Source organism: Epinephelus lanceolatus, chromosome 15 (assembly GCF_041903045.1).
Source record: "Epinephelus lanceolatus isolate andai-2023 chromosome 15, ASM4190304v1, whole genome shotgun sequence".
NCBI classification, from domain to species: domain Eukaryota; kingdom Metazoa; phylum Chordata; class Actinopteri; order Perciformes; family Serranidae; genus Epinephelus; species Epinephelus lanceolatus.
The window spans coordinates 6884956-6907824 of record NC_135748.1 but is presented as its reverse complement, the minus strand read 5'-3'; the positions used below and the strand labels follow the sequence as shown (position 1 = coordinate 6907824).

The 22869-nt window shown below is 41.0% G+C and overlaps 1 protein-coding gene across 3 annotated transcripts; it reads left to right on the top strand.

Moving 5' to 3' along the window:
* The first annotated feature begins 194 nt into the window (after window positions 1-194).
* Window positions 195-22557, top strand: LOC117267585 (mitogen-activated protein kinase kinase kinase 7-like). 3 transcript variants are annotated; one of them, XM_078174870.1, is made up of 15 exons: window positions 195-234; window positions 430-466; window positions 3305-3415; window positions 6679-6744; window positions 7521-7566; window positions 7732-7870; window positions 11236-11360; window positions 11968-12096; window positions 13024-13154; window positions 16201-16285; window positions 16410-16540; window positions 16630-16768; window positions 17744-17805; window positions 18631-18746; window positions 20909-22557. In XM_078174870.1, exons 5-15 carry the CDS (start codon window positions 7533-7535, stop codon window positions 21078-21080), a joined length of 1263 nt encoding a protein of 420 aa, XP_078030996.1. In that variant the 5' UTR covers window positions 195-234; window positions 430-466; window positions 3305-3415; window positions 6679-6744; window positions 7521-7532; the 3' UTR covers window positions 21081-22557. The 3 variants fall into 3 exon arrangements, with proteins under 3 accessions (XP_078030996.1, XP_033499475.1, XP_078030995.1); XM_033643584.2 differs by lacking the exons at window positions 195-234; window positions 430-466 and adding an exon at window positions 868-1073; XM_078174869.1 differs by lacking the exons at window positions 195-234; window positions 430-466; window positions 20909-22557 and adding exons at window positions 868-1073; window positions 19065-19270.
* The last annotated feature ends 312 nt before the right edge of the window (window positions 22558-22869 follow it).

Here is a 22869-nt window from a genome sequence, read left to right as displayed (position 1 = left end):
CCACCGGCTGCTTAGAGGAAACAGTTATAGCTCTCTTCCTGCTGTATTCTTTATTTTTATTTCTTTGTTTGTTGTTTTTTTCACGTTCTGTATATCCGCACCCACTACTCTCAGTGGTGTAGTGGTAGTTGAGTGGGTACCAGAGAGCTTCTGTCGTTTTGCCATGGTAACGATACAGCGTGTTTCAGGGTTCACGTCACGTCTGATAACTCGCCCATGCCCCCTGGAGAGCAGGTAGTGTAACAAACTTGGGGGTGGGGGGGGGGGTAGGCTTAGCAGGCTTTGCTATGTAATTATGTTGTTGTGGCTTTATGTAACAATAGTAATAATAGTAGTTATGGTATTAGTAAAAAATTGAAAAGATAAGCATTTCATTTTTTTTCTTCTTTCTTCTTCCCTTTCGCCCCCCATGGATGACGACACCCTTAGCGTTCGCCTGAACTGCCTATGACAAGGCCAGCACTGTGTAAGAAGCGAGTGTGTGTGTGTGTGTGTGTGTGTGTGTGTGTGTGTGTGTATGTGTATGTGTGTGTGTGTGTGTGTGTTAGCCATGGAAATATTGTTTGTCGCCCCTTGTGGAGGCTCTCGTGCGCGCAGAAACAAAATAAGGCTGCATTCAAGACCCAGCCTCAGCAGAGCACTTTGATCATAAATCCGTCAATCTCATTATAAAATTAAGACTTGATACACTTGGTTAACGGGTTTCAGATGCGGTCTGTTCGGTCGTCTTTAAATAGCCCGTCACGGTTTAACGTGTCAGAAATGCCCCAATTTTCTGTTGTTTTCTTCCGCTCTGTGCGGTGGGACGTTCACTAGCGCCCGGCCCACATATATTTTATTAGGCAACAGCGCTGCGCGAGCTGCTGGTGTCCACTTCCTGAATTCACAGCAACAGGAGCCAACAAACATCGCAACGTATCACTTTGTCCCGATAACCACAGTAGAAGACTCGGGTTTGAACTCCAGCACCGTCGGCCTGCGTGGACGAGTGTTGCCGCTGTGCCGCGATGGTGGAGACTCCGGCTGTGTGTCTGTTTGAGGACATCCAGTATGAGGACATCCAAGTTGAAGCGGTAAACTTACTGACCAACAACAGCTCAGCAGAACAGAGGACATTAACGTTAGCTCTGCATTACCGAGGGAGAAATGTTCCGTACTAGGAGATGAAATACAAGCACGTATTGTTTCTGTTCATGAGCAGGGCTGAGGACAGACACAGGCTAGTCTGCTGCCATTACTGTAACGTTACTGCTTACTTTAGTGTTAAATCCAGCGAGAGATTAATACACTGAGGTCTGAGCAAACCATCAAACATGACAGCATCTGCTGCTGACAAAACCCTGAACAACCAGAGCAAGGCCTCAGACTGTAAAAGGGAAGAGTTAGTAGTAAAATGTGAGCTGGTAAAACTCAACTGGAGTTACTTGTAAAAGTGCAGGGGTGGTAAAAATACAGTTAATGCTTTTAAGACACAGAAAGTGAGAGCATGTAAAAGCCTCCTCCTGATGTTGAGGGGGATATGTGCTGTCTACCATGGCCACATTAACCTGCTTGTGGGGTCCAGGGTAAAAAAATAGCCATGGGACCCCTGTTAACCCCCCTGCTCCTCCTCATCCTTCTGTCCTGAGCTGGAGTATTATAACTGATACGATTAATTGATTAATTGCCAACTATTGCATTAATTACCAACTAATTTGCTAATCAGTTAAGCAACATGAGTAATATACAGTGGCATGCAAAACTCTGGGCACCCCTCATCAAATTTTCTCTTACTGTGAATAGCTAAGTAAAAGATGAACTGATCTTCAAAAGGCATTACGTTATAAATGGAACATGCTATTCGACATTTTATGCAAGATTAGTGTATTATTTTTGTTTTGTACAATTTTAGAGTGAAAAAGGAGAGGAGCCCCATGCAAAAGTTGGGGCACCCCAAGACATTTGAGCTCTTAGACAACTTTTACCAGAGTCTCAGACCATAATTAGCTTGATAGGGCTATGGCTTGTTCACAGTCAATATAAGGAAAGGCCAGGTGATGCAAACGTCAAAGCTTTATAAATACTCTGACTCCTGAAACCTTGTCCCAACAATCAGCACCCATGGGCTCCTCTGAACAGCTGCCTAGCACTCTGAAAACTAAAATAACTGATGCCCACAAAGCAGGAGAAGACTATAAGAAGATAGCAAAGTGTTTTCAGGTAGCTGTCTCCTCAGTTCATAATGTAATTAAGAAATGGCAGTTAACAGGAACTGTGGAGGTCAAGTTGAGGTCTGGAAGACCAAGAAAACTTTCAGACTGCAAAAGACCTGCAGGAAGCTTCCTCAGACTCTGGAGTGGTGGTGCACTGTTGTACTGTGCAGCGACACCTGTACAAATATGACCATCATGGAAGAGTCATCAGAAGAAAACATCTCCTGTGTCCTCACCACAAAATTCAATGTCAGACATTTGCAAAGGAACATCTAAAGAACCCTGATGCTTTGTGGAAACAAGTCCTTTGGACTGATGAAGTTAAAATAGAACTTTTTGGATGCAATAAGCAAAGGTATGTTTGGAGAAAAAGGTTGCAGAATTTCATGAAAAGAACACTTGTCCAACTGTTAAACAAAGGGGTGGATGGATCATGCTTTGGGCTTGTGTTGCAGCCAGTGGCACAGGGAACATTTCACAGGTAGAGGGAAGAATGTATTCAATTAAAGTCTGGCACATTCTGGAAGCAGACATCACACCATCTGTAAAAAAGCTGAAGATGAAGAGAGGATGGTTTCTACAACAGGACAGTGATCCTAAACACACCTCAAAATCCACAATGGACTACCTCAAGAGGCACAAGCTGAAGGTTTTGCCATGGCCCACACAGTCCCCCAACCTAAACATTGTTAAAAATCTGTGGATAGACCTGAAAAGAGCAGTGCATGCAAGATGGCCCAAGAATCTTTAGGCCCTTTTCCTTTTTTGTTGTTTTGAAACTGTTAAGAAATTAAATTAAAAAGTAATCTTGCTTAAAAACTTGAAGAAATGTTTCATCTTTAACTTCATGCCTTTTGGAGATCAGGTAATCTTCCTTTCACCTAACTATTCAAAGCAAATGAAACTTTGACCAGGGGTGCCCAAACAAAAATTCCATCTTCTTAAATGTGAATAATATTTCAGGTTTCTTTACTCCTCTGTGAGAGCAAACTATTTGGGTTCTAGACAAAACAAGACATTTGAGGACGTCATGTAGACCAAACAACCAAGAAAATAGGTGAAAGACTAATCAACACTGAAAATAATCAGAGTATTATGTTGTCTTTCTTCAGGCTGTCGGCAGAGGGACATTTGGAGTTGTCTTCAAGGCTGTATGGAAAGGAAAGGATGTAGCAATCAAGACCATTGAGAGTGAGAATGAAAGGAACGCTTTCCTTGTTGAGGTAATGTGAACACCTTGTGTTGTCTGCTCTGTGCAGCATCAAACCTACAGCCAGCCTTGAACTTCCGTTATGTGGTATTCTTCAAAGATCCCAAGCAGCTTTTTTGGGGATAGCTGTGTTGTCTTAACCTCTTGAGAACTATGGTAACTGGTTGGAGCACAAGTCTCCATGAGTTTGATAACTAGAGAGGGTTGGGTTACAGGTGTGGCCATTTAACAGGGATTGCTTAGAGCTGGAATATTATATATTGTAATGACCAAAACGTAGCTGCCTTGTCCCATTAAATATTTTGCAAGTTTGGCAACAGTGTGCAGGAATCTTTTTTCTTTCTTAATAAGACTAACATAAAGTTAGTTCTCACTAAGTTTAATATCCTATTTTTTCTTTATTCAATGTTAGTGTTGTTGTAAAATCGGACAGTAATGACCAATAACAAAACAATTCTAAATTGTATTGCTTTAGTTTTAAGAATACAAACACATGTTTGCCCATTTTAGAAAAAGCCAAAGTTAAATGTTACACACAAGCAGCCATAAAAGAACTTTGTCTTTGTGAAATTGGCAAAATTTTGATTTAACTGAGGAACTATCTCATCTGTTAATTAATGAATAAAAACTATTAAAAGCCTTTTTTTTAAAGTATCCATACTTAAGGCATATTTTCTCAAGTGCTTTAAACATTTTCACAGTACTGTATATATTAATGATGTGATATAAAATTACATATTCCATGTCCCACCCCTAGGTCATGAATGTTATCACACTTAAGTCTAGCAGGGCTGTAATCAACCACAGAAAATCCTGGTTGACTGAAATTGTACCGACTCATCTAACAATAGATTGGTCGATGAGGGGAAAAAATCTGCCTGGGTTATCTTTAGATGAACTAAATCAGCCACAGTGCATTGAGTGCGCTCTACCTGCTAGCGTTGTGTGTCTACCAAAGAGTTTTTTTCCTGTCACAATGAATAAATAAAAGAGTGAAATTTAAATGTGATCGCCAATGTAATAATGTTCCCCCCCAAAAACGCGCACATTTAACACTTTTCCACCTGAGCTGATTAAAGGCGCTGTATGTAAGAATGTGGCCAAAACGGTTACTGCACTCAAATTCAAAATACTGCCGCGAGTCATGTCCGACCCCCCCCCCCCCACAGATTCAAGGTAGATTCGCTGGAGACTGATTTGTTTGCCCATGGGTGGCTGCTGTGGCAGGGCCGCGATCTTCGGTTTTCCAGCGGACCGTTCGAGCAAGTCCGGCTTCTCTGCTGCTAACGCTGCTGCCGGGATACAGCTCATGAGGAGCTGGCTGCTAATGCTATGTACCAGGACACTGCTAACGCTGCTGCCGGGATACAGCTGAGGAGGAGCCGGCTGCTAATGCTATGTAACGGGACACTGCTAACACTGCTTGCCGTGATGCTGTAGCTCAGTCGTAACTGTAACTGATGCTGAGACTCTACTGACTGCGTGACTGGTAGATGGCGGTGGGTGGCACAACAGGCCAAAACACAAATTCAAAACATAAACATGATTTGGGGACCGTAACATTTTTTTTAAAATACAAATATTCTGGCCGTACTATTGTTGTCGGTGAGATCAATATGTTATATGAACATTATTCCTTAGTCTCTGTGACATATTAGGATGATTTTACGACTATTTGCTTTAGATTTCTTACATATAGCTCCTTTAAGTGAGTCCATCTCACCACAAAGTGTTGCACATGCAGCAAAAGTTAACTCTGGAGTTGACAATGTCACACACAACATAACGTTAAATATCTCTGTAACGCTGCATGAGAGGGAGACACTTACTATTTTTAGCCCAGAAGCTAACATTAGCCATCATGCAGCTCCAATGAAGACTCCCGTGTGATTGTATCCTTTTTAGAAGCTTTGTGATCCAGCCTTCCACTGCAGTGTCTTTTTAAAGACTTGGTAAAATAAATCCATAGTGATAAATCAGACACCGAATGTCTTCTGTGACTATTTATCTGTTTTCTGATTAAAGTTGAAAGTTGAAAAATGTTTAACTTTTAAAATACTGCATGCTTCACTGTCACCAGCCGTCCAATCACAGCAGAGAAGGGGTAGGACAAACACAGCAGAGACCTAATCATCATAGAGGACAAATACAAGTGCTGAACAACAACAGCTGTTGTTTTTCATCTGGGTAAATAAACCTTTGGTGGACACACGACCTCAGTAAAGTAACACCAGCCATTGTCTCACCAACAAGAATTTGGTCGGACAAGAACATATTGACTAAATAATCGACCAACTGAACAGAACTTGACAGCCCAAATGTCTAGAGAGACACACACACACACACACACACACACACACACACACACACACATACATCCTATTTGTTAGTTCACAAATACTGGAGCTTGGTTTTTGGATAAAGGTCAGAATACAGTTATTACAGTTATAAGTTTCAGCTGGTGTTGCGAGCAGCGTTGAATGGGCCCTTGCACATTCTCGCACACTGAGGGTACTGATGGGACACCGGTCAAAACGGCCTTGTATTCATTCCCAAACATCCAAATTGCTCGCCTCGCAACCAAAACACACACGCATTTTGGCATCTTGAAGCTCTTGAGACTTTGCTGACCAAATTGGAGATGGATATGTCAAATCCCCAAGGAAGAGAGAGGGAGAAGAACACAGTTTTTTAGAGATTGTAGGCAGTTTTGAAGAGGTGTGTTTTGAGGGATTTCTTGAAGGTGGAGAGTGAGGGGGAGTCTCTGAGGTCTTTAACGAGAGAATTCCAGATGGTGGGAGCAGCAATGGTGAAGGCCCTGTCCCCCAAGGTGCAACAGCAGAGCTGATATTGAGGGAGGGAGTGTGCCGGAGCTCAGACAGGTAGAGGGGAGCCAGGTTATTGAGGGCTTTATAGGTAATGAGGAGGAGTTTGAAGTGGATAAGCTGGGGGATAGGGAGGCAGTGGAGGTTATGAAGGACGGGGGTGATGTGGTCATGTTGTGGGAGTGTGTGAGAAGACGAGCAGCAGAATTCTAGATATTTTGTTGTTTCTTGAGAAATCTTTACAAAACAAAAGGTTCCTTGCTCCTACAGGGATCATTTGGCCCTGGCACTGCTGTACCCCTAAATATCATTAAAATCCATAATACATGTTCAGTATATGCAGAAATGTATACTTAATATGGGTCAGTGTAATACACACTCACAGACAGACAGGGATTAATATATGGATTCATGTGTACGTGGTAATATGTATTTTTTTATCTGTGCACAGCTCCGCCAGCTCTCCCGAGTGAATCACCCCAACATTGTTAAGCTTTATGGCTCCTGTGACAATCCAGTGAGTATACAACACTCAACACCAATAGCTCATATATTGCCTAACATATCAGTGGCCTTCTCTTCTGATGTGTGGTAAAGGACAAACCACTTCCTGAATGAACCTCAGAGCTCATCACCAGGGTTTTAGATAACATAAGTTTCAGAGTTGTCCCAATTTAGAACACTTTTGGACATGAAACTTTGCATACATGTATTTCTCCAACTCCAAATGTTTGTCCCTTTATAATGCTGTCAGGTACTTCCTCACTTGATAGCGAGGTTAGAACTCTGAAAGGGAAGTGAGAACACACTGACTGGAGCCTCCAGTCATTTATGTAAACCACACATGGTGGCTGACTGTCAGTGGAGCAGCTGCGATGTGGGTTTATGTCCATCATAATGTAGCTGAGCTTAGAGTATGTTACAGACGACCCATGCCTCAGTGTCATGCTTTCAGTGCTAAGGTAACATGATGGCGGCTGTGGTTCAGAGGTAGAGTGGGTTGTGCACTACAGAGAAGAGTGGTGGTACGATCCCTGGCTCCTCCATTCCGCATCCTGAAGCATCCTTGGGCAAGATACTGAACCCCAAATTGCTCCCGATGGCTGTTCCATTGGTGTGTGAGAGCTTGTGAATGGTTACTGAGTAGCAGGTGGCACCATGTATGATAGCCTCAGCCACCAGTGTTGGAATGGGTGAATGTGACAGTGTGTAAGCGCTTTGAGTGGTCAGAAGACCACAAAGGCACTATGTAAGTGCAGTCCATTTACCATTTTCCATGATTTGTGTTCTCAGGTGTGTCTGGTCATGGAGTATGCAGAATGTGGCTCTTTATATAACCGTAAGTCATATTGTGTCTAGTTGATTCATGTTGACTGAATATCATGATAAACAACATAAGCTACAATTTTGTCACACCATAGGCTGAATAGTTGTTGCCCAGAATAACAATACATATTTTTTTTTATCTCAGTAACCCCTTTTTATTTTTCACTTCATCCATCAGTCCTGCACAGTGCAGACCCACAGCCCCACTACACAGCATCCCATGCCATGAGCTGGTGTCTGCAGTGTGCCCAGGGAGTTGCCTATCTGCATGCTATGAAGCCAAAGGCCTTAATTCATCGGGACCTCAAACCGCCAAAGTGAGTCTCTTTATGATCAAGCGCATACACGTTACACAGCTCAGAGTTTTTGTGAGAAAACACGGTGATGATCACAAGTCACAGGAAGCTTTAAAAGACACCTCAAATGAAAAGATTATGCAGTCACAATTATGTGTGACTGCACTAATAACTCGAGATGATCCAGATATCACTGGTATGCACTGGAATGTAGGGTTGGGTACCGAAACTCGGTACTTTTTGTAGTTGGTACTGATTCACGTCGGTACTACCAAGTACCGATTCACTTAAAATGAATCGGTGCCAAATTTCGGTACCTGAGGTGGAGGCGGAGCGAGCGCATGACTTGCACCTAAGACTCAGCAACAATGGCGACAAAAAAAATGTGCAGACAAAAGTTAACGTGCAGCAATGTTCCTAAATGTTCTCAATAAAATGTTGAAACTGAGAAGTTTAGACTATGGGCCCGAACGACGCATAGTGCGTCCAAATTCACACCCGTTTTTCTCTGTGGATTTTCTCCGCGACCGTGTGTCATAGCGAGAAGCCACGCATATCACTTGAAACAGCGGAATTGTAGCTTTCCGACAAGCACTTGTCGGTAATCCAATGTTTTCACAGCGATCTTAGATGTAAATATTGCATGTTTCTTTCAGATGAAACACATTTTTGACTTGTGAATGAGTCAATGGAATTTCTTGCAATAATGAAAAAATACTGGCAATTATGTCCGCCTGGCACAAACCACATGTTTTGGACAGCTGTGAAGTGACAGAATGTCCCACCATCATGGTTCTTAAATTGCCAGATTCCAGAGAGTCTCCCCTCTTCATATATGGCAGAATATGTCAACTTCCAACTTGCTATGGTGAGATACATGTAAAAATGTAAGAATTTTTTTTTTTTTTTCAATGATAAAAAAATTAATATAAAATACAGGCACATAGAAGGACATGGAATGATGGCAAATCTGGTTAGCCCAGATTGTCCTGAAAAAAACAAACAAGATATAGCATGTGTATGTAGCCTTTATAATGACTGTGATATGAGCTTAAAAGTAAAGGCAGTAAAAATACCCCAAAAAGGCCTAGGGCCCATAGGGTTAAAAAGTACCGAAATAAGGTACCGTTTGGCACCGGTACCGAATTCCAGATACCGGTACCGGTACCGTATCTGTTCAGTTATGAACGGTACCCAACCCTACTGGAATGTCTACTTGTCTACTTGTTACTGTATTGTTCCTGCTGTGACTCAGCAGCCTGAAGATGAATACAGGTTCATCTTCTTTATAGAAAAGGACTCTTGGTTTTTGTGGCTAAGGATTTGACCTCCAAAATTGAACTGCTTGTTGAAATTGCCTGCAGGCCACCACTGTGTTAGGCTGCATTTACACCACGTCCAACATTACAGGAATTAGCCGCAGGCTTGTGTGGCATTGTGAGAGTCTCACTTAAGGTGGATTTATACTTGTGCCCCAGCTCTATGCAGAGCCTAAGCTGTAGCCTACTCATGTAGCCTATGCCACGGGCATTTTTACTTGCTTGATTGTGTGACAGTGTCACTCTGCAGTTACACCTCCAAAACACCAGTCAGCCCAAGCCTGGGCTGGCATTGGCATTTTACATTTTATAAATTAGCCTTGCAGCTAGCAGAGATTTCCTTTACTTATATGAAGCCAGGAGCAACAGCAAAATTTAACAAGGGTAATGTTACAAAATCAGACTCCATTACAACTCACAAGGTTCACAGACAAACCAGCTGTCTTATACTAAACATGTTTACAACATGCTAATGTTATTAGCATAAGCCTATGGCATTTTACATTGTATAAATTAGCCTAGTGACTAGCAGAGATTTCTTCCACTCATATGGGGCCAGGCCAAATCACACTTGAGACTTAAAATGCTATTTGGTTGGGGCTTCATTGTCTTCACAATTTATTGTCTCTTATCTGTGAAATAAAAGTAAAAGTAAGCTTTGTTTACACTGAGGAAAATGGTTTTTAGCTTACAAAAATAGACAGCAGGTCTGCGTCGCTGCAACATGTAATTACATTTCTGGGGAGGTGAACGTCAGGCTATGGTGTAGGGTACGGTTACAGCAGAGCCTATGCCATAGGTACAGCATCGATTCGATGCAGAAGTATAAATACTGATTTAAAGGTCCAGTGTGTGAGATTTAGGGGGATTTAGTGGTATGATGGCATGTAGTGATGAGGATTGTAAATTTCAAGTAACTGAAACTTCTCCTGATTAGAATTCCTTCAGTGTTCATTAGGTTTTTTCCCAGGAGCTGAGTTATCCCCAGAGGTCTCTACCTCTCCGTAACAAGCAGCCTAGGTGATTAATATCAGTAAAAACACTGCAAAAAGCAGTTTCATGTTTAAAAAAAATCTGTTTTTCTGACACTCATCCGGAGGGGCTGTATCAACAGTGACAGATGTGACAACTGGCCCTGTCAAGCCAGTGTTGGTTTGTCTGTTCTGGGCTACTGTAGAAACACAGTGGTCCAACACAGTAGATTGTGTGGATGAGGACCTGCTCCCTATGTAGATGGCACATTCTAAAGTAAAAAAAACACAATGATTATTATTTTCAGATGATTATACACATATATACTTATTATATGATATTCCATCTGCACACACAGTTATCAGAGAAAAAAGGAGAGCACAGACCAGCAGGTGCAGTTCTAGCAGCCCATCTACGACAAGCCAAACAGCGCCTGAGAAACACTAATTTGTAACATGAAACTGCTGTTTTAAGTATTTTTTCAAGTTTTGATCACCTGGTCTGTTTGTTTTAGAGAGACAGAGACTTCTGTGGATAATTTGGCTTCCGCTTAAAACCTCAAAACCCTGAAGGAATTGTAACAAGAAGTGTCAGATGGTTGCAATCTGCAATCCTAACCACTAGATGCAACTAATTCCCCCTAAATCTCACACACATCCTTTAAATCTGTTTCAACTTTTTGCCGCAGGTTACTGTGTTATATTTTCGGACCCCCCTGCAGCCCCCCTACCAGAGTCTAGACACACAAGTAAATGGGAGGACCGGCATAATTGCAACAATGCCAGATCTGGTGTAAGCAGTCCTACACAGCTGCTGACTGGTGAAGAACAGGAACCTGTTCATGTTGCAAAGACATTTTGTACAAACATTCATGGTCCCCAGAGGATGTATTGTAATACTTTGGTGACTTTTAAACTAGTGTCTTTCTCAGGATAAAATTTCATTTTGTCCAATACTTAGTTTTGTGATCAAAAAACTGCAAAGTTATCCTGTGTGAACTTGGTTTCATTCACAGATATATTGGACCGAAACATAACAGCATGTTTATAGTGCATAACATATTTTCTTCACTTTTTCTCCACTGCACTGTTTCAGTCTGCTCCTCGTGGGTCGTGGCACCGTGCTGAAGATATGTGACTTTGGAACAGCTTGTGATATTCAGACCTACATGACCAACAATAAAGGCAGTGCAGCCTGGATGGCACCAGAGGTGTTTGAAGGTGAGCTACAAACATGACTTCCACTTCTCATTTTGGAGTGCTAACCCAGAGTTTTGATTATTAGAGTAAAGATTTGTTTTCTACAATCAGTGTCTAGATTTGTTTTTTTTTTTATAGTTCATGTCTTTGTTTATTTTCAAATCATGAAGATTTAAGATCACAGCTAGACTCAGTTCTGACTGGATTTGCCCTCCAATAATTATACTTCACTTGACATAGATGAGCTGGAGTTTTTAGCCAATCAGAATGCAGTCACTTTGGAAGTGCTGTAATGTATTACAATTAGGGTTTGATATTAACTACCTAGTGTAAATTTCAAACTTGCTATCCACTCTGAGTTGTCACTTATCATCAGGTGTTTCAAAAATATGTAACCAGTCTTGTGACAAACTGACAAGATAGTGTTTAATTACTACACTCCCATTATCATTTTTCTTCTCCATCCATTTCTTTTGCATGTAGCAGATAGCGCACAATATGTTGCAGTGTCTAAATACAGCCAACAGAATTTGATAACTTGACAACATTACCAGCCAAGCTTCATTTTTACCTGTGTTTTGTTTAAGTCCTGAGTACAGTAAATGTAACTCTGGTGTGTGTTCTTCAGGCAGTAACTACAGTGAGAAGTGTGATGTGTTCAGTTGGGGCATTATCTTGTGGGAGGTCATCACACGCAAGAAACCCTTCGATGAGATTGGTGGCTCGGCGTTTTGTATAATGTGGGCTGTCCACAGAGGTGAGAGAAATCCTGCATCAACTGCAGCTATGATACCAACTGCTTCTGAGTTTGTTATTTTAAGATGTTCTCCTGCAGCATTTTTTTAACTGTACACTGTGAGTCTGACAGTATTATAGTTACAAAAGTTTAAAGCTAAGTTGTACTTTTTTAATAACCTACTATGAATGAGATTATTGATAGTAAGTTACCTCCTCCAGGCTGATGTAACATGATCTGCAGACTTGACATTGTCATTTCAGATAGATAGATCATAGTGAGAAAATATACCAATGTCTATCTAAGTTATGATGGTAGAAAGTGACTTATGCCACATGACATGATGATGATAGCAACCGCTTACTTATGATGATTAATAAATGATATGCCATTATGCCTGGTGAATGTTCCCCGACTTGGTGTTTTATATGATGTACAGTGTGATCACATTCCACTATGAATGTTAAACATGACAAAAATAATACAGTTACCTGTATTATTAATTGGCTCCAACTTCAGTTATCAGTTGGTCAAATTGGTTATGGTAGCTAGGCTATCAATAGCCATGTTAGCTAAGGCTAGCTCTAATAAAGATTTCAGATTCATTGGCAAGGATATTCCTAATATACAATTATCTAACTGTCATTTGCAATCTAACTAAATTAAACTAAACTAAACTAAACTAAACTATATGTGCCGGTGGAACACAGGCAGCATACCACTCCAGGGACTGGCTTATGGCGCTTAGGGTTTGGCATACGCTGCTGAACCCCAAATGGTCAGCCACTTTTCAGTCTCTGTGCTACTGGGACTCAGAGTAGTATCAGTTGAACTTGTAAAGACCAATGTGACCAGACATAACCATCACAAGCAGTGGTGATAGGAGCTAGCAAAATGTATCGCATGCAGACCTTCCAGGCGTCTGACTACCTTTTTACTGTGACACAGGTACACGGCCTCCTCTGATTAAAGACCTCCCAGAGCCCATAGAGACTCTGATGACCCGCTGCTGGGACAAGGAGCCCAGCCAGAGACCATCCATGGAGGAGGTCAAGAACACCATGAGCCATCTCATGAAGGTATAGTCCCAACACGAACTGTTCCTCCCCCTGAAACCACACACATGATCTTTTTTACATGTATGTTTGTGTGCAGAATAAACAAAGGGAATCTAACATATTAATCGGCTGTTGAGGTGTTGGTGGGTGTATTTTAAGAACTGACATTGAAACATATCATGCACTGATCACAGCCACAGAGTTTTACATATTAAACATAAAACAGCAATAACCAAGAGAACCACTGCCAAAAACAAAGCAAGAGTGATGTTTCAGCAGCATGTTGTAGGTCAGCACAAAGCTCAGACTTTGACAGAAGTGGAGATGAACTCAGCTCCTTTGTGAGCTCAGTCTCTTGCAGTATCATATGAGCTGAAAATTAATGTACAAGATGTGTAAAGGCCCGAACATACTCGGGCAGAGCGTACGCGGAACGGACTCCGCGGAGGTACGCGCGGACTCAAAGTGGACGTCCGCAAGCCCTGTGCGCGCAAAGCTCAGATTTTACGACCGCGCGGACTCCGCTTCGCGCACCACTGACTGCTCTGCATGTATTTTTCACATCGCGGGGATTTTTCACAGACATTTTTACAGGAAACTACAACGCGGAAGTGCGCTCGACTATGGAAGCCCGAATGACTGCGGACATTCCTCGCGGAGTCCGTTCCGCGTACGTTCTGCCCGAGTATGTTCGGGCCTTAAGACACAGCATAACATTTAAATCACTTTGAAGTACTCAATAGGATACTAGCGAAGTAATTTATGTTATATCAAGAAAATGAGATGCAATTTATAGTAACTGAAGTTCTGTATAAACAAAAAATTTAAAGAGAAAAACAGTGAAATGTTACTTGTGCTTATAAGGACTACAGCCATTGGACAAAGCTAATTATTACCTTTACATGTATGTCTATGACAGGGAATTTAAAACACATCTTTTGATTGTAATACTGTGAAGATCAGATTTTAAAGGGGACCTATTTTGATAATTTTCATACTTTTATTAAGAGGTCCAGTGTGTAAAATTAAGGGAGATTTAGTGGTAAATAGCATTGAGGATTGCAGATTGCAACCAGCTGAAACTTCTCCTAGTTAGAATTCCTTCAGTGTTTACTGTTCAGGAGGTTTTTATCTGTAGCCGAATTGTCCGCAGTTGTCTCTTCCTCTATAAAACAAACAGACCAGGTGATCAAATCGTGTAAAAACACAATATAAAGCAGTTTCATGTTACAAATAAGTGTTTCTCTGATGCTGTTTGGCATGTAGGAGACAGGCCGCTGGCTGAGCACCTTTTAATGTGTGCTTGACTTTTTACTCTGATAACTTAATGTGTGTTCACCTTATCTCTGATCCAGATGTTTAGTAGGTTTTTACTGTAAACCAAATTATCCGCCGAGGTCTCCTCCTCCCTAGAACAAACACAGCCGGTGATTTAAACTGGTAAAAACATTGAATAAAGCAATTTCACATTGAAAAATTCAGTGATCTTTAGATGCTCTCACCTCAGAGGGGCTGCTGACTACACACTGGACCTTTAAGGTTTCTACTAGGACATGTTTACATGCTTTGATTTTCAAAAAAACACTTCCTCATACCGTCTGTGCTGGAACACCGGTATTCACCCTTTGCCTGAAATGCTCTGTTCAGCCTGTCTCTTTGAGCTCCCTTCCTAGTCTGCTCTGATATGTCAGTGTTTTTGGGTCTTCCATATCCTGGTGTCTCTTCACCATCATTGCAGCTGGAGGAATGTCTGTGAAATGATTCGATACTGGGGAGAAATTAATCAAGTTTCTAAGTTTAAATGTTTGTTAACTTAACACGTTTCCTCGACGTTAGGATGTAGCTACATGTATCAGTGTAGGATACATAATGTAAACACTTACAGAATTGTGCCTTATCAAGAAATCTGGCACACTATGATGTCATACTTAAGCCAGAGTAAAAAATGAAAGTTTGAAAAAGTATTAAGAACAGTCTGAAGCCTGTTGATTTTGCTCACAAGGATTTCTTTAAGAATTTCTTTTACCTTATTATTTGAAACTTTGGCCACATTCAAGATGAACATCTGCCATTATAACATAATACACAAGATACAGAAGTGCTTAACAGGTCCCCTGAAGTACAGAGTAAGTGCAGCTCATGTCAAACTGTGATCAATTTGACATGTGTTCACAAGCAACAGTTTATTAAGAGGAACATTCAGAGTGGAACTCTGGAGAAAGCTACGTGTGTGTCAGATTCTTTGTAACATTGGTTTAGCCTGAAGTAGAGATGCACCGATCCAGCTTTTTCAGTTTCGATACCGATCCCAGTGCTTTGGCTTTGAGTATCAGATCCGATACCATGGTTGACCTAAAAAGCAGAAAAGACTAGAGGCATCAGGCATTGATGACTACATAGTTCTTTCCTAAGAAAATGAAACAAGATGAAACAGATTAATGCAATGATGAACAATTTATTTTTAACAAAAAAAAATTGTGTAACAACAGTTGAAATAGTGTGAAATACCTCCACACAGCAGATTCTCTCCTTCGCTCCATGACGTATGACGTAGCTCGCGTCCCAATAGATTTAAAGGAAAAGGATCGCCTCAGGTATAGCTTGCATTTTCCAATACCCGATCCATCTATTTTGATGATATCGGGGCCGATATTCGATCCAGATATTGGATCGGTGCATCCCTAGCCTGAAGTGAATCTAGACGTGATAACTAACCTGACCAGGACAGATTAGTCTGGGGAATCCATTTCCATGGTGATTTAGTCAAAATATATTTGAACCTCAGTTATGAAACAGAATTTACTGAAAATAAGCCCGACTTGCTGAAATAAATGTGGTTTAACTGGTTCAATGAAACAGCCTTCAGCTCGGTGCCCAACACATAGACATCATCTCTCACTGTGGGAGAGAACAAGGGTTAGAACTGTTCCTTTAGTGCGGTAATGCTTTGTTAGTTGCAACAAATAACCTTCTGATCTTTTTTCTATCATATGAGACTCTACAAGTCAGGTCAAATTGTAATGATATCCTTTGTAAAAGTGCTGGATGGTGTGTTTGGATCTTCCAGTACTTCCCAGGCTCTGATGAACCACTTAAGCTCTCTCACCAGTCTTCAGCCAACAGGAGTGGCTCCTCATCAGCCACAAGCACAGGTAATTATTGGCTCTGCAGCTGCTGCTAATGCAAGACCGTTTCTGTCTATAGTCACTGTGTTAAATTAATTATATGTTGCAGTCAGAGAAAGTGTTCTCATGAATCAGTCTCTGCTGTGTGCAGGCTCGTATGCTGACTACACCATCAACAGCAACAGGAGTGATGACAACACAGAACGCAGGAACTCCGTTGGCAGAGAAGAAACCCTCAAAAGCTTTGAAGCTAAATTTCCACTCCAGTTCAAACCCTCAAAGGTAACCTGACTGCAAACACTGATGGTGCAGCATCATACTGTCAGGACTGTGTTTGATCCCAGCCAGTGTTATGGTTTCTTCCCCCTCAGACAGCCACATTGCGTACTGGACTGTCCAGGGTGTCCAGTGTAGACAGCCAACCAGGACGCTCCCAAAGCCCCACCCACTGCACCAGCCCTACAACCACGACCGGCCAGTCAGAGCTGAGGATGACATTTAGTCCCACAGGTAGGGAGCTTCGTTAGAATGAACAACTGACACTGAAGCTCGGTCAAAAGGAAATCCACTAGCAGGCTAACTACAGCATGGAGTCTAGATGCTGGTGTTGGTGATGGTGGGGATGAGATGAGATGAGATGAAGAGGGAGCATAGGATCTGGATGTGAAGAGGAGTGGGCATTGATGAGCTTGGGCAGGGCTCTGGATAAGGTGGCTGGAGGGTTGAGGAGGGTGTGACGATTCTGCTTAAAATGACAGCTGAAAGAAGCACAGAGGAGAACAGATTTAAAGTTTGGCAGCAGCAACATGAATGGCTGAAGGAGATCGTGGCAAAGTTTGATTGTCTAACTAGGAAAGGGAATACCCATAGTTAGCTGGTCTTCCTGATTGAATTTACGCTGAGCTTTGGTTGAACGTAACGTGCGGGCGAACACAGATCTTAAAATAAAAAGAATTCATGCAGATTCTGAGGCGATATTGTTGAAAAGTGGAGATGATGGCCCACATTTCAGAGTCTCTCCTGAAAGACAGTCAGTGTTGCACACAGTTGTTCACATGAGAAGTGTCAAGAATGAAAACAGAGAGTTGGAGAGAGTTCAAACTCAGCATAATCTTTTATCTCCTCCACACAGCTGACCAAGAGTTAATTGTGAATGCAGGATTGTCGTTTCTTTACTATTTACGGATGCATCCGCCACTTTATTCCACTCCAAGCCTGATTGACAGTACATGTGACAGACCTGTGGGGTTTGCTTTTCATTTTCTCCTTGAGTCTTTCTTAGACAGGTTGAGTTCATCAGGAGTTTGACATCACCAGGATGACTAAACACACACACACTGTCAGAACTTTAAGTTGCACTGCCCACATTGCACCACTAAGGGGCATTACAGTGTAACCTATCAGTGTTTGTATGTCTGTGAGTGAGTGCTTTTTGCTACAGGAGCTCTCTTACAGTGACACTGATGTCTGTCTGTCTGTCTTTAGCTACCAATGGTTTTGACAGCTCCATTCCAATGGCCTACCTGAAACTGGATCACCAGTTGCAGGTAAGTTGAAAATACATTTTTGTGTTTGTTAGGTAAAAATGTTCGTTAGGTTAAAATGTTTGCCTTATTGCTATCACATCTGTCATAAATAATATTAATAATAATAATGATAATGATAATTATATTTTATATGATGAGTTGTTTTTTTATAACTTAGGTTGGCTCAGTAGATCACTTTAGCCTGGTCTGGTTCAATACAAGGTCCCAGCTATAGTGTGTCCTCCCAGTAAACACCATGTCCCTCTATTAAAGGTTTCTCTGACTTCTGCAGTGGAGTAGCAAGATACATGCAGACACATACACATATCACATATATGCAAGTTTGGCATACACACATCGTGACTGTGAGTGAAACAGTACAAGTATGTAAGTGAATTAAAAATGAAAAGAAACAAAATTCTATTGAAAAGAGAAATATTTACAGGTCCAGTATGTAGGATTTCAGGGGATATATTGGCAAAAAATAAATATAATAAGTGTGTTTTCTTTAGAGTATAAACACCTGAAAAAATAAGAATTGTTGTACTTTCGTTATCTTAGAATGAGCCGTTTATATCTACATAGGGAGTGGATCCTTGTCTACCAAGATCGCCATGTTGGTGGAATCGTTACTTATATATCTTGGTCATTGAATTAACTGTAGTTTGGTAGTGTGAGCTAAATAGTTTGCCAAGTTAGTGTACAAGTTTAAGATTTGAGAGGTTGGTGTTTAATTTAAGACTAAACAATGGTATTGTTTTTCACACTACGACTCTAATCCAGTTGTGTGATGTTGATCTTGATGAAAGCTGTGTACAAGTCACTCAGGTGTCACTCTACTTTCAGCCCCTGATTCCATGTCCAAACTCCAAAGAGTCCATGGCCGTGTTTGAACAGCACATCAGAATGGCTCAGGAGTATCTTAAAGTCCAGTCTGAGATCACTCACCTCGTTCTGAGAAAGTAAGTCCAGTCTTATGTCATTTGTTACTATCTTTTTTTTTAACTCTATACGGCTTTGAGAAGTTTGTAATAGAAGATGTATTGCTAAGCAAAGGATAATACCCACAAGGTGCCCATTATTAGGAATTAATGGGCGACATGGAGGCGTGGGTGTTCGTCATCATTTTACCTTAATGTTCATTTGAACTGACATCATTGTGTGTACTTGGAAAGAGTATATTTTTCACTTCTGGTATCTATTCCCATGGCGAGTTTGATCTTAAATTTGATTTGAAATGGTCTTAAAAAATCTTGAATTTAACTTGTTTCTGCCTGTAGATACTCTGTACACAACATCTATCCAATAGGTGAGTCTTCTGTCAGTCCGGAGCTACAAAGGCAACAATGTAGCATGTGTTCTCTAAGCCAGACAAACTGAACCAGAAAATGCTAAACTTGTCCACCTTTATTTCTTCTGTAATTGCTAATGATGTTTACAGACATTACATCACTCTTTGTCTCTCTGTTTGTGTCATTTCATATGTCTACTAATGGATAAAATAAACACTGAAAAAAGGAGCTCACAAATGTGGTGAAAACAGAAATATATTATAAACCAAAACTAACTGGGTGATGAGATTTCAGGTCAAATTTTTACTCAGAAATATGACCCAGTGTAGCTTCAGTCATTAAGAAAAAACATTCTGAAATACACAAGACATTTTCAAGGATGTCTGCTGCCGCTGGCTCCCCTGTAATTGCAATTCTGCATTTAAAGGAGCAGTTCAGCATTGCGGGAAATAGGCGTTTTTCTGAGAGTAAGATGAGAAGATTAAGACCAATTTAAGTACAGAGTCAGGACATTGTTAGCCTAGCTTAGCATAAAGACAGGGAACAGTGGACAACAGTACTCAACTCTCTCTAAAACCATGTGCTGTCATTTTTTTATTTTTATTTGTGTATGGGTTGATTAATTTGTTATCTTTAGAGGCTAGCTAGACTAACTTTTTCATCTGTTTCCAGTCTTTATGCTAAGCTAAGCTAACTGTAGCACATAAGCATAATTCCAAAAATGATGTCAGTCCATCCCATTCTCTTGAATGGGTTATCTCAAGAAAGCCTCGAGGGGTTTCTCAAAGTTTGGCATAACTGTCCACTTGGACCTAACAATTAAGTGATTAGATTTTGGTGGTTGTAGGTCAGAGGTCATGGTCACTGTGACCTCATCCATCCTATTCTCATGAAAGTGATTTCAGAAACATCTTGAGGGAATTCCTTTACATTTGGTTCAAACATCCACTTGGTCTCATGGATGAACAGATTTTGATTTTGGTGTTCAAAGCTCAAGGCCACTGTGACCTTGTGTCTGTCTTATTCTCGAGAACATGTTTTCATAGACAGATGTAAACTGTAACTGCAATTTGACAGGTGTGCGGAGGCATACAACTGCATGGCTGTAATTCTATTTTTTTAACAGTATTTAAAATTGATAACATCTTATTCCATTGTAGATCTGTGCTCAGAGCACTGATTTGCTGAGTGTCTTGCCCTGCTGTCTCTCTTCATCTCTGTCTCTATCTTATAAGAATTGCATGCTAGCCACCCTGCACTTCCTCTGCCTCTTCTTGCTGGTAGGAGACTATTACCCAGAAAGACAGCTGGTGTAAACCCCAGCACCAGGATAATATGGGTCTAACAGCAGGCTGGGTTTGATCTAGGGGGAAAAGTCTCTTTGGGCCCCATGGCATCACGTGACGGGCGCGGATGGTGCAGTTCCACGTTTGACCACTATGTAAAATTGGCTTCAGAGCCCAGCACTGTTCCTGGGGGCTTTGGTGAAAGTTCATGTGCTTGGACTGTCCACCATTGTCTGCTTTCTCGCTTGGGCTTTATTTTTGTTGAAATAGATAGGAGGCCACGTTACTTGTAGATTACCACATTAAAGCAGCAACGTCTTTGATTTTAGAAGGTGGTACAAGTCATGCAGTTAATCCCTCTATCTCTCTGCATTTCCTATCATGTGCTGCTGAGCCCATGTTTAAAGTATTTTCAGAGATGTTACAGTTCTGACAGTTAGATTGCTGTCTTTTCACTTAAAAGTGTCCAGGTTGCTTATTTAGACATGAGACTGTCCACAATGCACTGACAGTAACAAAGGGCTCTGTGCTGCCCCCTCTGTTTAGACAGGAGCTAATGTCTGAGCTGGAGCAGGACCAGAGGGAGCAGCAGACTTCATCTCGACTCATCCAGGAACACAACAAGCTGCTGGAGGACAACAACAGCCTGTCTGCCTACTGCCAGGGCCTGAAGAGCAAACTGAGTCTGATCAAGAGTCAGAACCAGCAGCACAGCTAGGACAGTCCACTTGTCAGTCTCCTCTGTGGTTTTTAATCTCTTCTCTTCCCCCTTGACGCTTTCCCTGAAGGCTGAGAGGAATCACTCCATGAGCTGACCATGAAGTAGGGAAACCCATTATCCAGAGAAAATAACATATTTTACACACCAGTAAATAATGTATCAAGACATGAAAAAAAACTCAGTGAGTTTGGCCATATATGTACAAAGCAAACTTTTAAATTTCCTTGCACAAACACACCTGTTTGACTGCAAAGGGACAGTTCACCCAAGAATCAAAAACACATATTTTTTCTCTTACCTATAGTGCTATGTATCAGACTAGATTGTTTTGATGTGAGTTGCTGAGTGTTGGAGATATAAGCTGTAGAGTTATCTTCCTTCTCTCCAAGATAATGGATCTAGATGGCACTCATGTAGGAACTATTTTCTTTCTAACGAACTACACCTGTCACCTGTATCTCCGCACAGAAGGAAGCGTGCATATCCTAGGTAAGAGGAAAACTGGATTTTTTATTTTGGGGTGAACTGTCCCTTTAAATAGATTAAAATCAGTATTGAGTATACGGCTATACTTTAAATCTTTGGGAGCTGTCCCTTTTAAAATATATGTGAGCACCTTTTTTTTTACCTTAAGGTGATGAGATAATTCAGTTCTGAGATCATGAGCCTGAAAAATGAGTAGCCACCACGTCCTTTCTGGGTCTCCATACTTCTTTTATTTCACAGTGGTATTGACATGATGGGACCAAGGTGATTTACATGGACTTGTAGTCTGAAATGGACTTTCATTGAAAAACCCTGAAGCTTCAGGTGTCAGAAGGTGACTTGCCTTTTAGCCAGTGAGTTTTATTTTATTGCATTTTATTTTTTTGAGTTGTTGAAAAGAAACTACACCTGTAATTTGTAAATTCTTACTTTTATATATTCACTTTATCAAACCCATTGTATTATGTTGTATGGAAAGAGGAAAGGCTCTGACAGTGTGGGCCGTATCATTTTAAACCAATTTTTACTGTGAATACAAGACTTAGCAAAGGAAATGAGCTCTAGAGACGCGCTGCCTCGGAGCAAAAGAAAAGCTTTGTTGAAAGGCTGTTTGAAATGAAAATAACTGTAGAATAATGAACCTGGCAGACATTTTATCCATCTGTTTAATTTCTAATTCCTTTACTTACTTTTTACACAGTTATATTTCACAGAATTATATTAACATTTCTTCTTCACTGCACTTATTTGGGTCAAGGAAATCTTGTGTTGTAGTCTCACTCTAGTTTTGCAGTTTCTATGTCAGTGGGTTACTATGGGATGGATTGTTGTTTTAATGCATTTCTTCAGATGTTGCCTAAGGATTGTTCTTGTACAGTTCATTTTCTCATCTCAGCTTATTTTTTTATAAAACGATTCTCTTGTGATTTTAAAATGTACAGACTGCAATTATATGCTTTTAGAAAGTAAAAACAAAGTTTGTAGTACATTTGTGAGTCATCTTACTGCTCTTATTGCAACTTTACTGCTTTGTCTGTAGGAAGATTCTGTATTGTGAAGCTTCACCTGCCAGTGACAGCCGGACATACGTGTGAACTATGACTAACTTAAAGGATAACTTCAGCATTTCCCAACCTGGACCCTATTTCCCCGTGTAAATTGGTCAAAGACTGATGTGAAGGACCATTTTTGAATTGGTCCAGTACTGAGCAAGCAGGCAGCAGCCGGCAGCCAAGGGACTGGCTATAATGGACATACAGGGGGCAACTGAACATCGTCACTGTATTTCCATTATTAGTGG